Here is a 21,454-nt window from a genome sequence, read left to right on the forward strand (position 1 = left end):
AACGTGCGCCACGATTAAACCTCTCCCGTGGAATACCACGCCGCCTCTTCCTTAAGAGGGGAGCGCTCGGCCTCGGGCACTTTTCTTCTGCCAGAGTCTTCCACTCTTTTATTTATACCCTCAAAACCCTAATCTCTGTTTTTTCTTTTTCGGAAATAAATCAATCAATCAAATTTCCTTATATGCCCTTGCATATTGCAAGATGAAAATGTTTTTTTTAATGCTTCTAATTAATGAATTTATATCAACAGAAATTGTTTTGGGATGGAAAATGGTAATTTAAGTTTTAAAACATGTGAGATGAATAAAAAGATCAAGAAATTATATTCTTAAAAACCAAACTAAAATGATCAAGAAATTATAAAATGACTTCTTTTGCATTTGTTTAATTATTTATCGGTGATTTGGTTGGGTATGTATGAACTATGAACCATATAATCTATATATCTATAGCAAAAGACAGAGAATGGTGAAACATTCAAAATCAAATTATGAATTTTATTTTTATGAAACACGACTACCCATTATCTTTTTTAATTTTAAAATAAATTTAATTTTTTAAAAAAAAAGCCTCCCACATGCGCAGAAGAGAGACTGGTATAGGATAAAAATGTAGTTTTGGTCACCACCATTGTGTTTTGTCCTGAATTCAAATTTGGCATGTGATTTTATTTTTCCGAATATAAGATAAAATGCAATTTAAGTACCATCGCCATTGATATGTAACCACATTATTATATTGGAGAAATTATAGAGTAGAACAAGTGATTCCGATATTAAACCTAGTCCTAGTAACACTCCTAAATCCTAAGCAGATTATCACCAGTAATATACCCTTTAATTTAATTGTACAACGCTAATCATGATTATAGAAACGGGTATAAAGGAACACTTTCATGGGGTATAAAGATCTTTTCTTCTTTGATTTACAGAAGGAGCAACTCTTGATCACCAATTTCACGTCAGGCCCTGCCTGCATCTTGATCATGATTCATCATCATCAAGGGTCACTAGACCGGGAATTTGGCCATGATCTACAAAATCTATCTTGTTCAGTCTCATACAACACAGCACTTGCTCTGGCAACTCTTCCTGTTTTTGTGCCTATAAGCAGCAAACCCGATAGTCAGATCATTAACACAATTTCCAGCCAAACCACAGAAAAATATAAAAAGATTGCTGGTTACCTGGATAGTTAAACCAAAATCCAGTATTCCGTTTTTTAGACGTTCTCGAAACGATTCGAGACCCTTCCTTGATATGTAGCTGAAGCGATGAATGTCCAGATCAATCTCAAAGTAGTTAGGACCCTGCATGTGAGAGAGCTTGGTAAAGTCAAACAACATGGTTTTTAGGCTTCATCATCTTAACACTCAGCAACATAAATGTTCAATGTTTACCTTGTAAAAATTGTGCTGGGGGCGTGAAAGAACTGGTTTGTCATTATATGCATGTACAAGCTTCTTCTCAGCAGAACTCAGACCAAGATCTTCAGGATTTACCACCCCAGCCAAGATCTTTAGTCTTTCTCTAAAAGGTACAGTGGAGTCCTTCGCGAATCCTTTCACTTTTTCCGTCTCATCGTCAACCATTTTCTGAAGCATCATTCAAATATATCAACAGAGTGAGTGTTCCAATAGAACATAAGATCACATTTCCATCAGGGAGAGTACATCAGAATAAAGTACATGCCTATCCAAATGGATGAAGTTACCTTGATGCTGTCCTGGAATTGAGGAGAGATGTCTTTATCAAAATTCTCAGAAACTTTGAAATACATTACAAGACTCATCCCCTCTCCATCACTATCACCAAGAAACATTGCAGCAGGATAAGTAGGCAACTGCAACAGGCGCAGAGCAATATCATTAGATATTGCAAAAAATATAACAAACAAAACATAACAAGATAAATCAATTCTAAAAAAAAATTTACCTGTATGTTTACAATGAGGAGTGGAGGCACTTTTCCGTTTGCTTTCACATTGGGAAGTTCCAGATGCTGGGCAATGTGATGTATCTTTTTGGGGCATACAAACACATCAACACCTATTGGAGTATATGGACTGTAGTTCGGAGCAGGTGACTTTCGTTTATCTCTGGATGGTAGACCAACAGAAAATAATATTATCATTAGCAAGGCAAAACAGAGTAGTTAGTTGCAAATCTAAATTTAGTTAAGGTTGGTTTTGACAAAAGAAAAAACCAAAGTCATACTTGAAATAGTTCTCGCCACGGAGTTTAAAAGTTGAAGGTGGAATCTCAGACCAAGATCCTGAAGTCGGCTTCTCTACTCTACAACATGGAATCATATATCCTGGTCTAGGCCGATACAGAAACCTTTTTGATTGACCTGTGGATATATCATTGAAATGTTCAGTAATATACATGTACATCAATCCCAATATTCTAAGTTTTCTTTCTATTCAAAGAAAATTGAATTCTTTGAATACTTACATTGTTCAATGGTTTCTTCTGCATCACAGGATCTCCTTTTAAAAGAAAGCCTAAACACTGCTGATGGCTTTCTCTGGGACTGTGGAACCAAACTCTGTGCACCTAGAATCTTATCGTTGAAACTTACAGAAGGTACCAATCGAGATAACCCGGATTTCAGGGCATTGTCTTGAATTTTTTCATTAGAATCACGTCCATCCTCTCTAAGTCCTTTAAAGCTTCCATAAGAGTGATCTAATATATTCTTCCTCTTACTGCAAACTTCATCAGCCTTCCCTAAGCGTGAAAGCTCATAGCCCTGGGTACTAATAACCGAAAACCGATTTGATTCCCTGCGCTCATCTTTGCCTGTGATTTTATCTGATTTACCTCCTATTTTCATATAGCTTTGGTATTCTTCATACTTACACCCATTATCAACAAAGCGAGCAGATCTTTCATACTGAAGTACTTGGCCACTTGAGATATTCCCAATTGGATTGCTTGCTAATGGAAAACCATCTGTAGAATAAGAGAAGAAAATTAAGAAAACAAAACAAAATCCTTTTCAAATAAGTAGCTCAAGAAAAATTACTTCAGTAGTAATGACGTTTTGCAATCAAACAAGACCACAAGGCTTTCATTCTGTAATATGTAGTTACAGGCTGATGGCCAATACCTCCATGTATACTGATAAAGTCATCATCTGAATCAGACTCCAGAATACTGACTGAGTCAAACCAAGCTTCCTCTTGGCAAATTACTGCAAATGAATAACTTTCAAAATATGAGATTCAAGAGCTATGAATTTTCTTGTCAGAATTATTGGTTGAAATTGAAAGATAGTTGAAATCTGATGAAAGAGAGCACACACCATTCGCATCATATTGACTGAGGTTCCATTGCAGCTGGGTGAGATGGAATGTTGAATTAGAAACCTTAGATCTTCTGTGAGCAGTTGTTGCACCATTCTCAAAGTCCACATGAACAAACTCACTGACAGCATAGTCACTCACGCGACCTCCTGCATCACTATATATTTTCTTGAAACTGGTATTTCTTTTCTTGGTACTATCTGAAGCAGAGCAGGTTGCCTTTCTATGGCGTTTGATGACCCGCTGACAGTGTTTTTTCCGTGATTTAATTGTTTTGGATGGGGTTGACATGCAACCACCCATTGTAGCTTTTAAATCATGCAAGTCCCAACTACAACGATGCCTTCATCAAGTCCTCCGACTTGTGTGCCTATAATGAATAACTGAAACAAATTACATCAGAGAAGAATAAAGGATTTCTGGAAAGCAGTTTCTATTATCACAAATAATCATGAGAACGCAATCAATTCTTTCATCACGATACTGTTTCAGTAATTGATGGCTCAAATGCTAGGGCAGTTAACCAACTTACACTTGAAAATTATTAGAATCAAACGGATGACACACAGAGGTCTCTATGTTTAATGAGTATGGTGACACTATCAGAAAGCACCTTGGTTAGAAACGACTGATAACTTGAAGCACTACACTAGTTATTCAATCAATTTGTAGATGAAAATTTGTGCAATCATCATAAAAATCAAATGTCTGATTCAAAACCTTCTCAAACAAAGTGGGCTGTATCTTTCCCAGTCCCATAGATAAGCCACGTATCTATCTTAAGCCCCAAATATTTAGTTCTGGCTCACTAGAACATAAACATGACCAGCAAACAAAAAGATAGTACAACCACCTCAAGAACAACTAAACAAAACCTTAGTCCCTCTACTTGCTATTGGCTAAAAGTCTTCTTTCTTCTCAAGCTCCATGAAGAAGCAGAAATAATAGGTGTGAGGATGTAAGAGAAACAAATACCATCAATGCCACTGTTTAAGATAAGAAGACATGCCCGGCTATAAAATCTAACATCTAACGACAACTCCTCTTTGCAGAAGACTTCTATCACTCAATAAGGAGGGATGGGAAAAGAAAACTCCAAATGTGATTCTAACCGATGACCTTCAGGAATATGATGAGGCTTGAACGGTAGTTTCCCCCTTATTCATCACTGTAATTTTCTTCTCAAAATATGATTATAAATTCTTAGGTAACGGCTACGTCATGAAATGCTACTATGATATTAGATAAGTAGTTAGGATCCTGCTATAGTAATGCATCTTCATTGTTAGCTCACATTTCACTTGAAAAAAGGCAAACAATAAAAGACACATAATAGTAACATTGAAACAATTGATCTAATCTCAGAATTGAAACATCAATAATGACACAGAAGATTTCACAAGTTATATGAAATAGAAAAATTCAAAAGAATATCCCTGCTAACTAAGCAATATCAGGCAAATTCTATCAACTCACTGCTATATAAACAAGAAAGGCAGAAATTTCAGAGCTTAAATTCTATAATAAAAAATTCAGAATTACATACCCAGAAAACAATTCTGCATCTCTTTCATAAATTTCCAAACTGACAGACACATAAATATAAAGGGAAGGGGGGAGAGAGAGAAGAATAGCACCCTTTGAGTTTCAAGGAAGCTCCTGTTTTAACTTCCAAAGAGATATTAAAATTGCAAAAGGTAGAAGAAACGGCAGAGGGCCCACTTCCAACGATGTAAAAGAAGACAAACGAATAGGATTGCAAGCAATCATAATAACAATTAAATGTTTTTAAAAAGAAAAAAGGAATTCGTTCCCATCAATAGGACAATAAAAAGTGTAAAAATATACATTTCGTCTGAAAGAAGCAGCAATGAAAGAAATACAAGAAGGAACACACAAAACTCAACGAACGAAAATGAAACAAATCAAAACAGACAACAAAGAGTCAGCATCACACAACCAAATTAATTCGAAACAAAAGAGCATAATCCCATTACGAATCCCATGAAATTTACAAACTTGTGATAAGCAAACGTCCCATAAACAAATTTGAGAAAAAAATGAATCCCATAAAAAAATTTGAGAAAAAAATGAAGGCAGCATATGGAAAGTGAGAGCCTTTACAGATGAAACTAAATATTGGCAACTTTGGACAAAAACCCAGAAAATCTAACGCAATCAATGACGTAAAAATAGATAGAGATCGTCAAAAGCCGCAGCCTTACCTTGTTGCCAGAATGGTATCTTCAACTCCCTCTCTCTGAAACAAGAAACAGAGCCAAACCCAGTATGGGGCAAAAGCGGAGAGAGAATGAGATGGGGCGGATGGGTCCGACAATGTTGGATCCGGGTCTGATGTTAGAACTCGCTGCTCTTCCTTTTGAAGCTTGGATAACTTTTTTTTTAAAAAAGGTAAAAACCCTTTAAATATCAATGGAAGAACAAGAAGGAGATAAATGATAAGGAGGATGATGAGGAAGGGTTTTGATTTATAAATAAAATTTGTACAAGTGTTTTTCAGAGAGAAGGGGTTGGCGGTGGGCTTGAGCTCTTTCTTTCTTTCTTTCTTGCTTGCTGTTCGTATTGTTGCCCTTGAGTTTAGCAAATAGCGTCCGAGATTTCGGTGGTCAAAAGCAGAGACTGAGAGAGAGAGAGAGAGAGAGAGAGAGAGAGAGAGAGAATGGAGCAGAGGTTGTCAATATACTTGTCATTAACTTACTTTCACGTCTGTCTCCTTCCTTCATAAAAATCCGGATTCACAGATTCTTTTTAATTAATCACTAACTAATTTACTTCCTCTGTTCCTCTGTTTTTGTTTCGTGTATTCTGGTTGTCGCTTTCTGTTTCCTGTTTACAAAGATTCATATTTTCTACAAAATATTCTTCCTTTGAAATTTGAATTCGCTATTGCTAATTACGCATTGCTAGGATCCGGCTTACCATATTCATCTTTTTATTTTTAGTTTTAAGATAAATACTTATTAGCATTTTCTATTACTTTAAAGAAAAGGTTACCAAAATAATATTTCCTAACAGAAAAAATATATACCTCTATTACTTCCTTGATGTAATCTTCTTTATTCGATGTATGTATCATCTATGACGTATGTATATTTTTTTTCACATAAAAAGAACGATAATTGTTGAATAAAAAAAACGACATTATCGTTTGAAAATTCTTTCTATAAATGGCCCCGGGATATATTGAATATGTATTCCACCCCTCGAACTGTAAGTCCCATAGTTTTACAAATCATTTTGTATCTCCAGTCTCATTCTTTTTTATAATTTTCTAATTAGTGGGATCGTAGTAGTTTAATTATGTTGACTTCCTTGCGTTTATGAGCCAACACATTTCCATGGAATTTGATGATCTCAACCGGCCTTCATCTTGGTCTAAGTTCAGGCAGGGGAAACCGCAGCATCACGTGTGTTAACATGTAATTAACGATTGATTGAACATGTAATTAACTACAGTTTGTCAAGAATACAAAGTCTTTTAATCTTCATTTATTGATGAAATAAAAGGATTATAATGTATTTCAATATTGCATGTACTGGGGTGGGCCACATGGGCGCGCATGTAACTCATCATGTTTATTAATATGACAATTGGATATGACCCAACCAAACAGACTGGATGCCTCTTGTGCATAATTATATGGTTTACAGCTTCATACAGCTGCTTTTGTTTCCCTACCTTTTCTTCTGCTCTTTTACTATGCCTCACTCACACAGTCACAGTCACAAGTCTGATTTTACCTGTTTTTGGAGGCAACACCTATATGTCAATGCTTGCACCCAACTTATAAGAAAACTTTATCATACCTACTTTAAGAGAGAGAGAGAGAGAGAGAGAGAGATCCACCATATTCATTGACTTGGGGGGTTCAAGGTTGACATATATATATATATAGCCCTAGCTATATGTAAGAAATATATATTTTTGGAGGGTGGGGCACTGAATTATACTCTTTGTTGAGCGATAGGGGCACCTAAATTTTTTTATAGCAGTGCTGGGCTTTTTCTAAAAGTTGTGTAGTTTATTAGAGCCGTGAAGAGGTGGATAAGACTTGAACCCTAATTGTAAACTGTAAGTGACATGAACCTAACTTGAATATATGGAGATGCTTTTGCCACTTCTTTTTTGAAATCATGTTTACACCAAACACGAAAAGGATAGTGCAAGCAAGCTATGATTCATGTCAGCTGCAGATTTGTAAAAGGGAGAAGGAAAAGTAATTTGGGTGACAATCAATTTCCATGAAAAGAATTCTCCACCAATGATTACGATACTTGAGGGTTAGGGCTCACCTAATAATCTATATATATAAAGCAAAAAGCAGAGAATGGTAAAACATTCAAAATATCAGAAAATATCCTTAATTAGTTAGTACAAACATTAAGAATTAAAATTATTAATTAAATGAGGATAATATGGTAAATTCACACTTTTTCATATTAAAAAAAATTAAAATTAAAAGAAAAATAAGATAATTGATCTTATTTTTATAGAGCACAACTACCCATTATCTTTTTTAATTCTAAAAAAAATGCCACTCGCAGGCGCGAAAAAGCTAGTATATATAATAAAAGATGTTGCCATTGCAATTTCATTGCAACGTGTCGCATGACAGATTGCTTTCAGAAAAAGCAATCCAAATTTAATTTTCTATTACTTTTTAAATATATATATATATATATATATAAAGCAAAAGGCAAAGAATGGTGAAACATTCAAAATACTAGAAAATGTCATTTGCTAATTTAAACACTAATAATAATTAAAATTATTAATCAAATGAGAATAATATGGTAAATTCACACTTTTTCATATTATAAAAAATTAAAATTAAAAGGAAATTCAGATAATGAATCTTATTTTTATGGAACATAACTACCCATTATCTTTTTTAATTCTAAAATAAATTTAAAATTTTCAAAAAAAAAAATGCCTCTCACAAGGGCGAAAGTGCCTGCGGAGAGGCTAGTTTTGCATAACAAATGAATCATTGCAACTAATAATTAGAATATATGATGCGTTCTTTACTAGTCTCTATAAAGTGGAACAACTCCATATATGATGCGTTTTAGCATTGAACTTTTGAAATTAGAATAGCTTATAGATGGACGATAGTTAAACTCCGTTTGATAACCATTTCAATTTTAGTTTTTAATTTTTATTTTTTGTGCTAGAGTATAGAGGAAAATGATAGTGAGAATAGGAGTGAGGATAAGATTGAGAGAGATGATGAGAGGGAGGAGTAACAAAAGTAAAAACAAAAACTTGAAAGTGAACACAATTTGAAATAGATTTTAGTTTTTAGTTTTAGTTTTTACTTTTGTTACTCCTCCCTCCCCATCCTCTCCTCTCATCTTCCCTCTCAATCCCATCTCCACTCTTATTCTCACTTCCATTCTCCCTCTTTTTTCTCTATACTATAGCGCAACAAAATAAAAAATAAAAAATAAAAAATAAAAACTAAAAACTAAAATTGAAATGGTTATCAAATGGCCCTAAATATTTTGCAGCATGACTAAATGCAGTGATGCTTGTATAGCAAAGTAAGTGCATTGCTTCGGTGACAAGTGTGTAAAAGTTTAGACGACAAGTATTAATATAAATATGTGATTATTTAAAGTTTGGTCTTTGATTAACTTTTACTTAAAGCTTTTGGAGATTTAGCATATCACGGGTACAAATTATGGTCTTAACGAATGGTATATTCCCTATCCATTTGTTTTATGGACAATGAAATATTCTAACGACTTTAAACCTCGTGTGCAAAAGGACGGATCGATATACTGTCTTAACCAACTTCCTAACTCACATATGCTCCTCATATGTATTTTAAGTGATGCATAATCGGATCCCATGTTTTGGTCTTGAAACTTGAAAGAATCAGAGCTAGAACCAAACCACAAAACGTTAAGACAAGAAGCAACATTCTAGGCAAAACGACATGAAGCTAAATTCTCCCCAATGACTAATATAAGTGCGCAATAAAATGAATAAAAGATGGAAGGAAGTGGCGATCTGTTCTGCTAACATGAAAGTGCACAGAGCACGTGACATGCACGAGCATATTGAAGAAAAAGAAAGTGCATATATGCATGCACAATTAAATTAGCCCGTTATTTAATAATGCAAGATGTCTCTTGCATTATATATAATTAATTGTATATTGTCTGTCCACTTTTTTATTTCATTTTATTTTTTTCAGGCGGTTGAGATATGCATGACCTGATGAAACTGACAATTAAATAAGCCAAACCAAGTGCTTGTTAAAATGAAAGCAAAAGCATATCAGCACATGGGATTGGGATTCTGGAGAAGCTTTTTAGAATTTATTAATGATCCAAGTATAAAACAAATCTTCCAGTTTGTTCAACCGATTGCTGGGAAACTTCATATTTATATATAAAAATCAATCGACTGGGTTTTTTCTTTTCCATAAAATGAAGGTCATAGTTTCAATGCAGTTTACTCTCTCGAGCCTGGAGGACACATGTTAACGAATCCTTATTTAGTTAGGATTTTGAATCCTTATTTAGTTAGGATTTTGATTCCTTATTATGTTAATATTTTAATTACTTACCTATTCATTTAATCCTATTGTAATTGAGATTTATTTTCTATAATAGCTTGAATTTATTTCCTATGTTAATTACGTTCGGAATTGAATTTTCCAATCTAATTTACCCCTAGATAGGTTAGAGGAGAAAAAAGCATAAAAGATGAAGATGTGTTGGGGTACTTTTATTATATTTTAAAATAACTAGAAAGCAAATAAATATACTGATTATTTTATTCATAAAAAAGCACAAGATTTCACTCGCACTGAAGAGACCAAGGGTTCGAAACTCCTTGGAGTCAATATTTTTTCATCTGACGTGGCATGACATGATTGGAACAAGACACTGACGCAACGCTGAGGAGGATCAGACCCGGATAAGAATCCGCACGTCGACCCATCGGGTTGCGCAAACCCGGACAGAACTTACTCTATCACACCCATCGATCTCATTCAGCTGAGTCATCCTGGCCGTCCATCATCAAGTATTGCATGTCGTTTTCCATTTTTTTTTTTGTGCAAGCTTATGATCCATCTCGTTATCTTTCTCGGTTTTACCTAATTCCATCTCCAAGCGCGCAACTGTTTTTTCTGAGCCTTGATATCTCCGCGCTGCCAAAATCACTTCACCTCTGTGTTCTATACAATGCTCCAAGAAGAAAAGTCGCCCCTTACATCTTGGAATATCATAACTAAATCACAAACTGCTTTCAACTTTGGTAAAAGATCAAGTTGCTTTTCTTGAGATAATGAAATACAAGATGAAATCAGAATTTCATGACTCCCCAATGAACTCCATAATATGCATTCAACTAATATTGTTGTACATTCCCCACAATTAGTGGTACCACGACATAACCTCCATTCACTAGAGAAATCAACTCACACACACCCCAATACGAAACAAACGGGTCTTCAAAATTCAAAAAGAAATTTAAAAATGTTGCTACTTCTTCCAATCTAATATGTGAATATACAACCCTCAAAAAGTGTTCAATTCAATCCCAAGGTTTTTTTAGGTATGAAAATGAAAAGATTGATAATTCGTATGTATTGAATGATGAAAATAGAATGAGGTACAGAACCTTTATACAAATACAATAGCCAATTAGGGTGCTGGGAACTAGCCTAAAATGGATCATTCCTTAATATACACGTCTACATAAAAGGAAGGAAATAAACTAAATATCTGTACAGATCAATGATTAATACTCAGAATCAATCACGTTGATTTAGTTGGGATTTTACGCTCCTCAACACTCCCCTTCAAGTTGGAATGTATGTTGATGATTCCTAACTTGCTGAGTAAAATCGCAAATTGTGGAAGGAAAAATTAAAATATTTTAATAAACTTGAACCAAGATTGTCAATAGCTTCAACTTGTTTAGTGATATATACGAAGAGTTTTGGGATATCTTCATTCTGTGGACAATTTGGACCAAAGTTTGACCATAAAGAAAGCCGTTAGCACGATTACCATTACATAGATCCAAAAAGTTCTCTTCTTCATCCTCCGGCCATTGATCTCCACCTCGTCTTGATATGTAGTTAGTGTCATTTCCACTCGGTTACCCGCCTGCAATGAACCAACATATAAATAATAAATCATCTCATATCATTCCAAATTATTAGTTCAGGTGGATTACATATGCAAGCAAAGATGTTAGAGTATGTTATACCCACCGGGCGATATGGATCGTGTTGGGGAATAAATTCAGGCCATAAACGGCCGAAGAACCCTTGATCTTCCTGCACCAAAACACACACACACACACACAAAGTTATATATATATATATATATATATAAACACCACACAGAGGGAACTCATAATTTGATCAGACATATAATCAAATGTGAAGAATAGGGAATGAATATATGGATGAGATTTGAAGTATATTCACCACATAAGGAGGGTCGAAACGAGGGTTCAAATGAGGGTTGATTTGCTTGATGATGCTAATAGGGTACTTGATGGGCCCTCTTTTCCTTGGTGGATACCTTGAGCGATAGATGCAAGTGCCACACTCACAAAAATATCCAGTGAACTCCAAATTATTGCCATTGCAAATTGGGCATTTCCCTAATGGTCCATAGAACAACAAGTCCTGGCTGCAACAAACAATTATAAGTTGGGGAAATCGACCAACCAAATAAAGGGTCCTTTGGTATCATATTCAAATAGGAAACTCAAAAATTTTGATTTTTCTTACAAATCAGGAGTTCTTAAATCTATTTTTAAGATTCAAAAACTTGTTTGGTATGCAACTTAAAAACTGTTTTCAAATTTTAAAAATTCGAGAACTAATGGGTTGTTAGAAAAAAAAAAAACTGAAAAAACAGATGTTTTTTGTTTTTAATAAGTGAGGTCTTTTTTAGTTGTTGTTCTTGAGTTTGAGTTTTTAAAAATAGTGTTACCAAACAGGCTTTTTTTGTTTTGGACTCAAATTCTGTTTTTGAGTTTAAAAAGCTGGATTCAAGTTGAATACCAAACATGCCCTTAATTACTTCATCATCGCGTCTAGGAATTAAAAATTGACTAACCATCTTTGGAGAAGAGCATCATTAGAGCCAGATAAGTCTTGGCCATTAGCTTCTAAAAATTTACGTATTTGTTCCGTTGATAGTGTTGTCTTGACTGCTGCTTGAAATTCCTTAAATCTAACAGCTATGTCTTCTTTATAGAGGTCAAGTTTGTCAATCACGGCATGTCGATTCACCTGATCGTGAGAAACATCGAGAGAACATGAAAGAGAGAAATAGAAAGATTTAGTAGGGTTTAGAGTTTTTAAAGACAAGTTTGATAGTTATTCATAGAATGCAACAAATTTTAACTTTTAGTAGTATTGAAATATCGTATATTTTTAAAAGATAAAGTATTATTATGCAAGTTAAAATTCAGACGCTATATACATATATTGACCTAAATCATTCAACTATAGCCAAAAGCATAACAATTCAATGCAAAGGCCAAGACCGTATGAGACCAATATATATACCATGAAATTTACCTTGTATATAAGATCACAAATAACAACCTTGAAACAAATATATATGGATTCAATTAACCATATGAAAAAAGAAAATAAAAATCGGAGTTCATACCGTAGTTCTTGCTCTTCCATCTCTCATGTCTAATGCCATCGAAAACAGTAGAGTTTGTGTTCGCTAATATGGTTTGACCTGTCTTGGCAGTCGTTTTATTCTTCAAATGTAACGGGTAACAAAAAATAAGTATCATATTCATATATAGAGAAGCAATTCCTACTTGTAACGGGTATGCTGTCTGTGCCAACAACCCAATAAGTAATTGACATCTGGACAAAATAGTTCAAATCGGAAACGGAGTGTTATGCACCTTGACTGGGCAAGACCCGTACTTGCCGACAAGAATCTGAGTGAAAAAAGTTAGGGAGACTTTGGAAAAGCCTAAAGGAGAGAGAAAATTTTTAAAAGAAGCCAAAATAGACAAAGTTGCCCTTATTTTTTTTTTGATTTCCTAAGGAATCCTTTACATTTGCATGTCTTTGGTTTGAAAGTTGAGAGGTTTTTCTGTCTTTTTTGAAAAAGCTTTGGCTTTTTCCAAAAGTGAAAGTTTTTTTATGGGTAAAACCTAAATTTACTAAAAAGTTAATAGCAACTGGTATGCCGTAGCATTAGTCAACGCGGCATGCCTTGTTTTGATTTTTTTGCCAGAATCCTTTTGAGTCCTTTTTTCTTATGTTTGATGGACTCTGTCTATGAATCCTTCAAGGACAAGGACGATTTCTCTACATGTGTTAGTGTTAGCACTGAGAAAACCTTCGGGGGGCATGCCAATGTTCAGAGATCTATATATGAACAATGATTTCTCTCTTCATGGTTGTAAATTCCTGCAAACTGGCCCTACCCACAGTGGCCTCACATCTCTGTTTGGACTCTTATCATCATAACTTATTCCTTTAAATGTTCCAAGTTTAGTTGTTACAAGTACATTTCAAACCCTTCTAAGAGAATGGATTCATCTTCATAGGAATCTTCGAATTTATCATATGAACCGCCTTTGGCTACCATTTTTTTCTCTTATTGTTCTTTCTTTTTGTGTAAAATTTGGATTTTATAAGTTAACTATTGTGCAAGAATTCTAATAATTTGAGAAAATTTTGATAAAGCACATCAACATGTCACTTGGATTTGTGCAATAAAATAACTTCTCAAGTGAGTCAACGAATTACTAGAATATTTTCATGATCACAAGTTTATTGATTCAATTTAGCACTCCGGACATAAATTTGTTTTAGTAAGGCTCCATAAACATAATATTTTAAACATATAGCCGCATAGCTATACCCTTGAAATATCATAATCTGAATTTCTCTTTTTTAATTACTTTATTTAGTGGTTATGTTTTAATTATTATTTACTTAGTAAATAATTAGTATTTTAAGTATTTTATTAAAGAAAAAAATTGAAAAAACCAATTACTATTCATTAAGTAATATATTTATGAAGTTAATTAAAATATTTAATACTAATTATTCACAAAATAAATAATAATTACTAATGAAAGTAATTAAATAAGGATAAGATTTTATTGAATTACTCAAAAGAAAATTTAAAATACGAATTTATTGACCTAAAGATACTAAGTTTATACTTATTATTTAAAAAAACCTCTCCCGACGAAGCTCATTGGCCAAGATCTATCCCAGCGTAATTTTGCCGAATTAGACCTCTTCCTACGAAATTTTGTCGACAATGGACACTTTTGTCGAGAGAGGTCTACTCCGGCAAATAGTTGCCAGCATAGACTTGTGCCGACGAAATTCTTGCTCTTTTATATTTATTTATTATTTTTAAAATATAAAATTAGTTGCTTTCCTTTTATTTTTTGGGCAACTTCTTTAATTTAATATACCTCATTAAGTAATATCTTAGCCTTTTTTTAATTACTTTAATTAATAATTATATTATTATTATTTCTTTAGTGAATATTTAAATAAATAAATTCATAAATTAATAAATAGTAATTAATTATTTTGTGGACTTTATTTTTTATTTTTCTATATTAAATAATAATAAAAACATAATATTCAAACATAGATGCACTGCTATACTGTTTAAATATTCGAATATATTTAGAAAATATGACAAAGGGCACTTAAAGAGATAAGCAACGTCATTATATCACTTCTCATACACATGCAACACACAAACAAGGCATAAATTTTCTCTCAACCCTAAGCGCACATAGAGGAACAAAGCTAGAACGTAAATACATATGATGTCTATTTAATTCATTATCTCAAGGCTCAGCTTTGCTACAAAGAAATCCAGATTTTTATTGTTATATTTAAAGAGTATTGCCAAGCGGCTATACTTGTAAAATAGAATATTTAAAAGTCTAGCCGCACGGCTATACTCCATAAATAGAATATTTTAAAAGAGAGTATCGCCGAGCTGTGTTACTCCATAAAAATAATATTTTAAAGTACTCTATAAAAAGAATATTTTAAAGGTATAGCCGGGCGGCGATACTCCATAAACATAATATTTTAAAAGAGATATTTTAAAAGTATAGCCGCGGGGCTATACGCTATAAATAGAATATTTTAAGAGCACAGCAGCACGGCTATTCCGTTTGCGAATCCTTTAACTTTTTCCGTCTCATCGTCAACCATTTTCTAAAAGCATCATTCAAATATATCAACAGACTGAATGTTCCAATAGAACATAAGATCACATTTCCATCAGGGAGAGTACATCAGAATAAAGTACACGCCTATCCAAATGGATGAAGTTGCATACAAAATGAAGTTACCTTGATGCTGTCTTGGAATTGAGGAGAGATGTCTTTATCAAAATTCTCAGAAACTTTGAAATACATTACAAGACTCATCTCCTCTCCATCACTATCACGAAGAAACATTGCAGCAGGATAAGTAGGCAACTGCAACAAGGCGTAGAGAAATATCATTAGATATTACCAAAATATAACATACAAAACATAACAAGATAAATCAATTCTGAAAAAAATACATGTATGTTTACAATGAACACTTTCCCATTTGCTTTCACTTTGAGAAGCTCAAGATGCTGGGCAATGTGATGTATCTTTTTGGGGCATACAAACACATCAACACCTATTGGAGTATATGGACTGTAGTTCGGAGCAGTTGACTTTCGTAATCTCTGGATGGTAGACCAACAGAAAATAATATTATCATTAGCAAGGCAGAACAGAGTAATTAGTTGCAAATGTCTAAATTCAGTTAAGGTTGGTTTTGACAAAAGAAAAAACCAAAGTCATACTTGAAATAGTTCTCACCACCGAATTTAAAAGTTGAGGGTGGAATCTCAGACCAAGATCCTGAAGTCGGCATCTCTACTTTACAAAATGGAATGATATATCCTGGTCTAGGCCAATACAGAAACCTTTTTGATTGACCTCTGGATATATCATTGAAATGTTCAGTAATATACACGTACATCAATCCCAATATTCTAAGTTTTCTTTCTATTCAAAGAAAATTGAATTATTTGAATACTTACATTGTTCAATGGTTTCTTCTGCATCACTGGCTCTCCTTTTAAAAGAAAGTCTGAAAACGGCTAATGGCTTTCTCTGGGACTGCAGAACCAAACTCTCTGCACTTAGGATCTTATCGTTGAAACTTACATAAGGTACCAATTGAGATAAGCCGGATTTCAGGGCATTGTCTTGAATTTTTTCATTAGAATCACGTCCATCCTCTATAAGTCCTTTAAAGCTTCCATAAGAGTGATCTAATATATTCTTCCTCTTACTGCAAACTTCATCAGCCTTCCCTAGGCGAGAAAGCTCATAGCCCTGGGTACTAATAAGCGAAAACTGATTTGATTCCCTGCGCTCATCTTTGCCTGTGATTTTATCTGATTTACCTCCATCTATTTTCATATAGCTTTGGTATTCTTCATACTTACACCCATTATCAACAAAGCGAGCAGATCTTTCGTACTGAAGTACTTGGCCACTTGAGATATTCCCAACTGGATTGCTTGCTAATGGAAAACCATCTGTAGAATAAGAGATGAAAATTAAGAAAACAAAACAAAAACCTTTTCCAATAAGTAGCTCGAGAAAAATTACTTCATCAATCAAACAACACCACAAGGCTTTCATTCTGTAATATGTAGTTACAGGCTGATGGCCAATACCTCCATGTATACTGATAAAGTCATCATCCGAGTCAGACTCCAGAATACTCACTGAGTCAGCTTCCTCTTGGCAAATTACTACAAATGAATAACTTTCAAAATATGGGATTCAAGAGCTACGAATTTTCTTGTCAGCACTATTGGTTGAAATTGAAAGATAATTGAAATCTGATGAAAGAAAGCACACACCATTCAAATCATATTGACTGTGGTGCCATTGCAGCTGGGTGAGATGGAATGTTGAATTAGGAACCTTAGATCTTCTGTGAGTAGTTGTTGCACCATTCTCAAAGTCCACATAAACAAACTCACTGACAGCATAGTCACTCATGCAATCTCCTGCATCGCTATTTATTTTCTTGAAACTGGTATTTCTTTTCTTGGTACTATCTGAAGCAGAGCAGGTTGCCTTTTTATGGCGTTTGATGACCTGCTGACAGTGTTTTTTCCGTGATTTAATTGTTTTGGATGGGGTTGACATGCAACCAGCCATTGTAGCTTTTAAATCATGCAAGTCCCAACTACAACGATGCCTTCATCAAGTCCTCTCCAACATGTGTGCCTACAAATGAAACAAAATACATCAGAGAAGATTAAAGGATTTCTGGAAAGCAGTTTCTATGATCACAAATAATCATGAAAACGCAATCAATTCTTTCATCATGAGACTATTTCAGTAATTGATGGCTCAAACGCTAGACCAGTTAACCAACTTAACACTTGGAAATTATTAGAATCAAACAGATGACACACAGAGGTCTCTATGTTTAATGAGTATGGTGGCACTATCAGAAAGCACCTTGGTTAGAAGCGACTGGTGACTTGAAGCACTACACTAGTTATTCAATCAATTTGTAGATGAAATTTGTGGAATCATCGTAAAAATCAAATGTCTGATTCAACCTTCTCAAACAAAGTGGGATGTCTCTTTCCCAGTCCCAAACAAAGTGGGATGTCTCTTTCCCAGTCCCATAGATAAGCCACTTATCTATCTTAAGCTCCAAATCTTTACTTCTGGCTCACTAGAACCTAAACATGACCAGAAAACAAAAAGACAGTACAGATACCTCAAGAACAACTCAACAAAACCTTAGTCCCTGTACTTGCTATTATCTATATTAACCCCTAAATCTTTAGTTCTTACTCAGGTTTAATTAATTAGTACCTTTCTCTTAAGTAGTTGGTATTTGCAAAGTAAATGGGAGCATCAATCTCAAGTATGAGAATTCCAGGAACATTGCTTGCATTGGGATACTGCTCAACATTTCTGCAAACCATGGAATTTGGAAGGTTTCCTTGAACAAAAGTCCTTGGCCTTGTCACAAACAAAAGTACCCTGATCACAGATATTGCAACCTATACAGAAGAAAAAAGAAATATTAGTTCTAATGCGTAGTTTTAAGTTGTTAGATAAAGTCTTACCATCACACACAATAATGATGCGTACCGCTAAGACTAGTCCAATTTCAGTGCTGCCAAAAACGACGCCGATATAGGCACTCATGCATACAACAAAGTCAAACTTGTCAACCTTCCAAAGGTGAATTGCGGCTTCATAGTCTATGACAACAAGCAAGGCCCGACTATGTGTTTCTGTGTCTGTATATTCCCTAAGTCTGATTCAGTAAGGATTTCCAACTACTCATCCAACTTAGGCCAAACTAGATTCTTAACAATTACACACTACTTTTACAGGCTAAAATCTCTATTGCTCCCTCTAGTAATAACTTTTCGACCATATCTTTCTCTTTTCAGGATGCAAAACACATAATCAAAAGCCAATTTTCGTATAGCGGCCATCAGAAACTGAAGTGATTTCATAATTGAGCTAAAGTCAGAAGAAAAAAAGAAAGAAAAAAAAAAAAAAAGGACCCGCCTAGACCCGCCTAGGCGGCCGCCTAACGCTTAGGCCCATTTGTCCAACAGCCTAACTAAACAAAAGCAGAGTTTATAGGTTTTGAGCTCTAATTATGACCATCATTACAGAATTTAACATTACAGAACAAAATCCACCACCTGTTCTAGATGTCTGTGCATCATAGATTTTTTTCCAAAATAAAAAAAATACAAAGATAATTTAGTTAAAACTACAAGTAATCCGAATGCATTCAACTAAAAAGCAGGAAGCATAGTAATTGGAGACTGAGCTTAGTGAAAAGAAAAACCTTGGGTTGAAGAAACTATCCCACCAGTCAAAGTCTGCAGCTTTAGGCTCGACTGGAACCAAGCTCAAGTTTTTCTTCAATTTCCTATCTTTCTTGCTTTTCTTTTATTTCTTGGGAGGAGCCATGAGAGCTCGAATGAGGAATTGCCCACCTTTTTTTTGGCCTTGAACTTGAAGACTTTGATGGGAAGTGATTCAGTGAAGCGAGCCAGGCAGCGAGGGAAATGTAAAGCTTGTATTAGCCTTTTTTTGGCCCTTTTTTTACATTTTTTTTCCTAATAAATATTATAGCCGCGCGGCTATACTATTATATTTAAATGGTATAGCCGATTGGCTGTACTCTTTTAATATAATATATTTAAAAGGTATAGCCGTGCTGCCATACTGGCATCTTTTTTTTTTTAAATTTTAATTCCCCCTGATTTTCGTTTATCAAGGCTACAAGCTCAGTTGGCTGCCTATATTCCAGTTGTCATCTCTTTGAAGGAGTGTACAACAGCACTTGAGAAGCATGTGCTTGCAGCAGACGCCACATCTCATAAAAGGTAATCTCCATACATTCCCTCTGCAATGGGAAAATCATCTAGACATGCACCCATGAGTTCTCACTAATGCAATTATGTTCTTTCCTTCAATGCCATCGTGTATGGTCTTCTAGCCAGGAAGTCTTTTGAAAGACTTGCCTTTTATATTAGATGAATTGCGGAGCCAGTATTTGAATATTCTCCTGATGAAATTTCGTCGGCAGAGGTAACTTTTGTCGGGAGATGTCTAATCCGACAAATACTTGCCGGTATAGACCTGTGCTGACGAAACTTCGTCGAGAGAGGGGTTTTCTTAGTTTGCTGGTATAGCTGGGCGGCTATACGTTAAAATATTCTTTTTTGGGGTATAGCCGTACGGCTATACTCTTAGGGCTCGTTTGGTACACAAGACTGTCTTGGCATGGACTATGCTTAGGGACTGGCTTGGCTTGGCTTGGCTTGGTCTAAGTTGGATAACACTTATCCTGCGTTTGGTGTATGCTTGGATTAGGAGTATAACTTTTTATTTTTTCAAAAATATCTATATATATGTATATATGTATTTTATAATATATATAATATATATGTATATACATGTATATAAGTATATTATAATAATATTATATATTTTAAATAATATAAACGTACATACATATATATAAGTGTATATAGGTGTATATATGTATATTATAATATACATGGGTATAATACATATACATATATTTATATATATGTATGTATATTATAATATATAATATATATGGGTATGTTATAATAATAATAATAATAATAATAATAATAATAATAATAATATACATGTATATATGTGTATATATGTATATTATATATGTATGTATATATACATATATATTATATATATTATAAAATACATATGTATATATAATATATGTATAATATATGTATATATATTATATATTATAATATACATATATATACGCATATACATGTATATAATATATGTGTATATAGGTGTATCTATATATTATAATATATACATGGGTATAATACATATACATATACATATGTATATTATAATAGATAATATATATGAGTATGTTATAATAATAATATACATGTATATACGTGTATATATGTATATTATAATATATATATACATATAATGTATATGTCTATATACGTGTGTATATGTATATTATAATACATACATGGGTATAATATATACACATATATGTATATATACTTATATATATGTATTATAATAATATATATTACATATATACATGTATGCTATTATTATAATATTAATATGCATGTGTGTATGGGTATATTATAATAATAATATACGTGTATATATCTATATGTATTTATATATTATATATGTATATATATGTGTTTATATATATACATGTATATACGTGTATATATGTACATTAATATATAATATAATATATATTACATATATACATGTATACATGTATGCTATTATTATAATATTAATATGTATGTGTATATGAGTATATTATAATAATAATATATGTGTATATATCTATATGTATTTATATATATATTATATGTATATATGTGTATATATATACTTGTATATGTGTATATACATGTATATATGTACATTATAGTATATGTGTATGTAATAATAATAATAATAGTAATATATGTTATTAGTATTACAATATAATATATGCATCTCATACATTGGTAAACATAGGA

At 33.5% G+C, this 21,454-nt stretch overlaps 3 protein-coding genes across 6 annotated transcripts; all 3 read right to left on the reverse strand.

Annotated features, from left to right (window-relative positions):
* On the reverse strand, positions 691–6,043 carry LOC18783649. Of its 4 annotated transcripts, none has more exons than XM_007217640.2 (10): positions 5,536–6,043; positions 3,310–3,680; positions 3,115–3,198; positions 2,457–2,957; positions 2,217–2,352; positions 1,936–2,098; positions 1,715–1,843; positions 1,401–1,595; positions 1,188–1,310; positions 691–1,104 (listed from the first exon to the last, which is right to left on the reverse strand). In XM_007217640.2, the coding sequence occupies exons 2-10, from the start codon at positions 3,611–3,613 to the stop codon at positions 985–987; spliced, it is 1,755 nt and encodes a 584-aa protein (XP_007217702.1). In that variant the 5' UTR covers positions 3,614–3,680; positions 5,536–6,043; the 3' UTR covers positions 691–984. The 4 variants fall into 4 exon arrangements, with proteins under 4 accessions (XP_007217702.1, XP_020416137.1, XP_020416138.1 ...); XM_020560548.1 differs by having other exon boundaries at positions 3,310–3,693; XM_020560549.1 differs by lacking the exon at positions 5,536–6,043 and adding an exon at positions 4,857–4,977 and having other exon boundaries at positions 3,310–3,693.
* Positions 10,543–15,839, reverse strand: LOC109948149 (poly [ADP-ribose] polymerase 3-like). Its single transcript, XM_020560108.1, has 6 exons — positions 15,684–15,839; positions 12,428–12,603; positions 11,788–11,995; positions 11,569–11,634; positions 11,363–11,461; positions 10,543–10,562 (listed from the first exon to the last, which is right to left on the reverse strand). Exons 1-6 carry the CDS (start codon positions 15,837–15,839, stop codon positions 10,557–10,559), a joined length of 711 nt encoding a protein of 236 aa, XP_020415697.1. The 3' UTR covers positions 10,543–10,556.
* On the reverse strand, positions 15,529–19,537 carry LOC18784335. The gene is made up of 8 exons (XM_020560526.1): positions 19,225–19,537; positions 18,225–18,415; positions 17,249–17,621; positions 17,060–17,137; positions 16,415–16,918; positions 16,175–16,312; positions 15,914–16,054; positions 15,529–15,812 (listed from the first exon to the last, which is right to left on the reverse strand). Coding segments are annotated over exons 3-6 (888 nt in total). The 5' UTR covers positions 17,553–17,621; positions 18,225–18,415; positions 19,225–19,537; the 3' UTR covers positions 15,529–15,812; positions 15,914–16,054; positions 16,175–16,310.

Source organism: Prunus persica, chromosome G3, assembly GCF_000346465.2.
Source record: "Prunus persica cultivar Lovell chromosome G3, Prunus_persica_NCBIv2, whole genome shotgun sequence".
NCBI classification, from domain to species: Eukaryota; Viridiplantae; Streptophyta; class Magnoliopsida; order Rosales; family Rosaceae; genus Prunus; species Prunus persica.

Coding starts and splice junctions, on each gene's coding strand:
- LOC18784335 (XM_020560526.1), bottom strand. CDS start 17,552: ATGGCTGGTTGCATGTCAACCCCATCCAAAACAATTAAATCACGGAAA. Junction 17,138..17,248: donor CAGTCAATATGATTTGAATG/GTGTGTGCTTTC, acceptor ATTCATTTGTAG/TAATTTGCCAAGAGGAAGCT. Junction 16,919..17,059: donor CTTTATCAGTATACATGGAG/GTATTGGCCATC, acceptor CTTATTCTACAG/ATGGTTTTCCATTAGCAAGC.
- LOC109948149 (XM_020560108.1), bottom strand. CDS start 15,839: ATGATATTTCTCTACGCCTTGTTGCAGTTGCCTACTTATCCTGCTGCA. Junction 12,604..15,683: donor AATTCCAAGACAGCATCAAG/GTAACTTCATTT, acceptor TCTCACGATCAG/GTGAATCGACATGCCGTGAT. Junction 11,635..11,787: donor GTTTCGACCCTCCTTATGTG/GTGAATATACTT, acceptor GTTTTGGTGCAG/GAAGATCAAGGGTTCTTCGG.
- LOC18783649 (XM_007217640.2), bottom strand. CDS start 3,613: ATGGGTGGTTGCATGTCAACCCCATCCAAAACAATTAAATCACGGAAA. Junction 3,199..3,309: donor CAGTCAATATGATGCGAATG/GTGTGTGCTCTC, acceptor ATTCATTTGCAG/TAATTTGCCAAGAGGAAGCT. Junction 1,311..1,400: donor CCCAGCACAATTTTTACAAG/GTAAACATTGAA, acceptor TCTCACATGCAG/GGTCCTAACTACTTTGAGAT.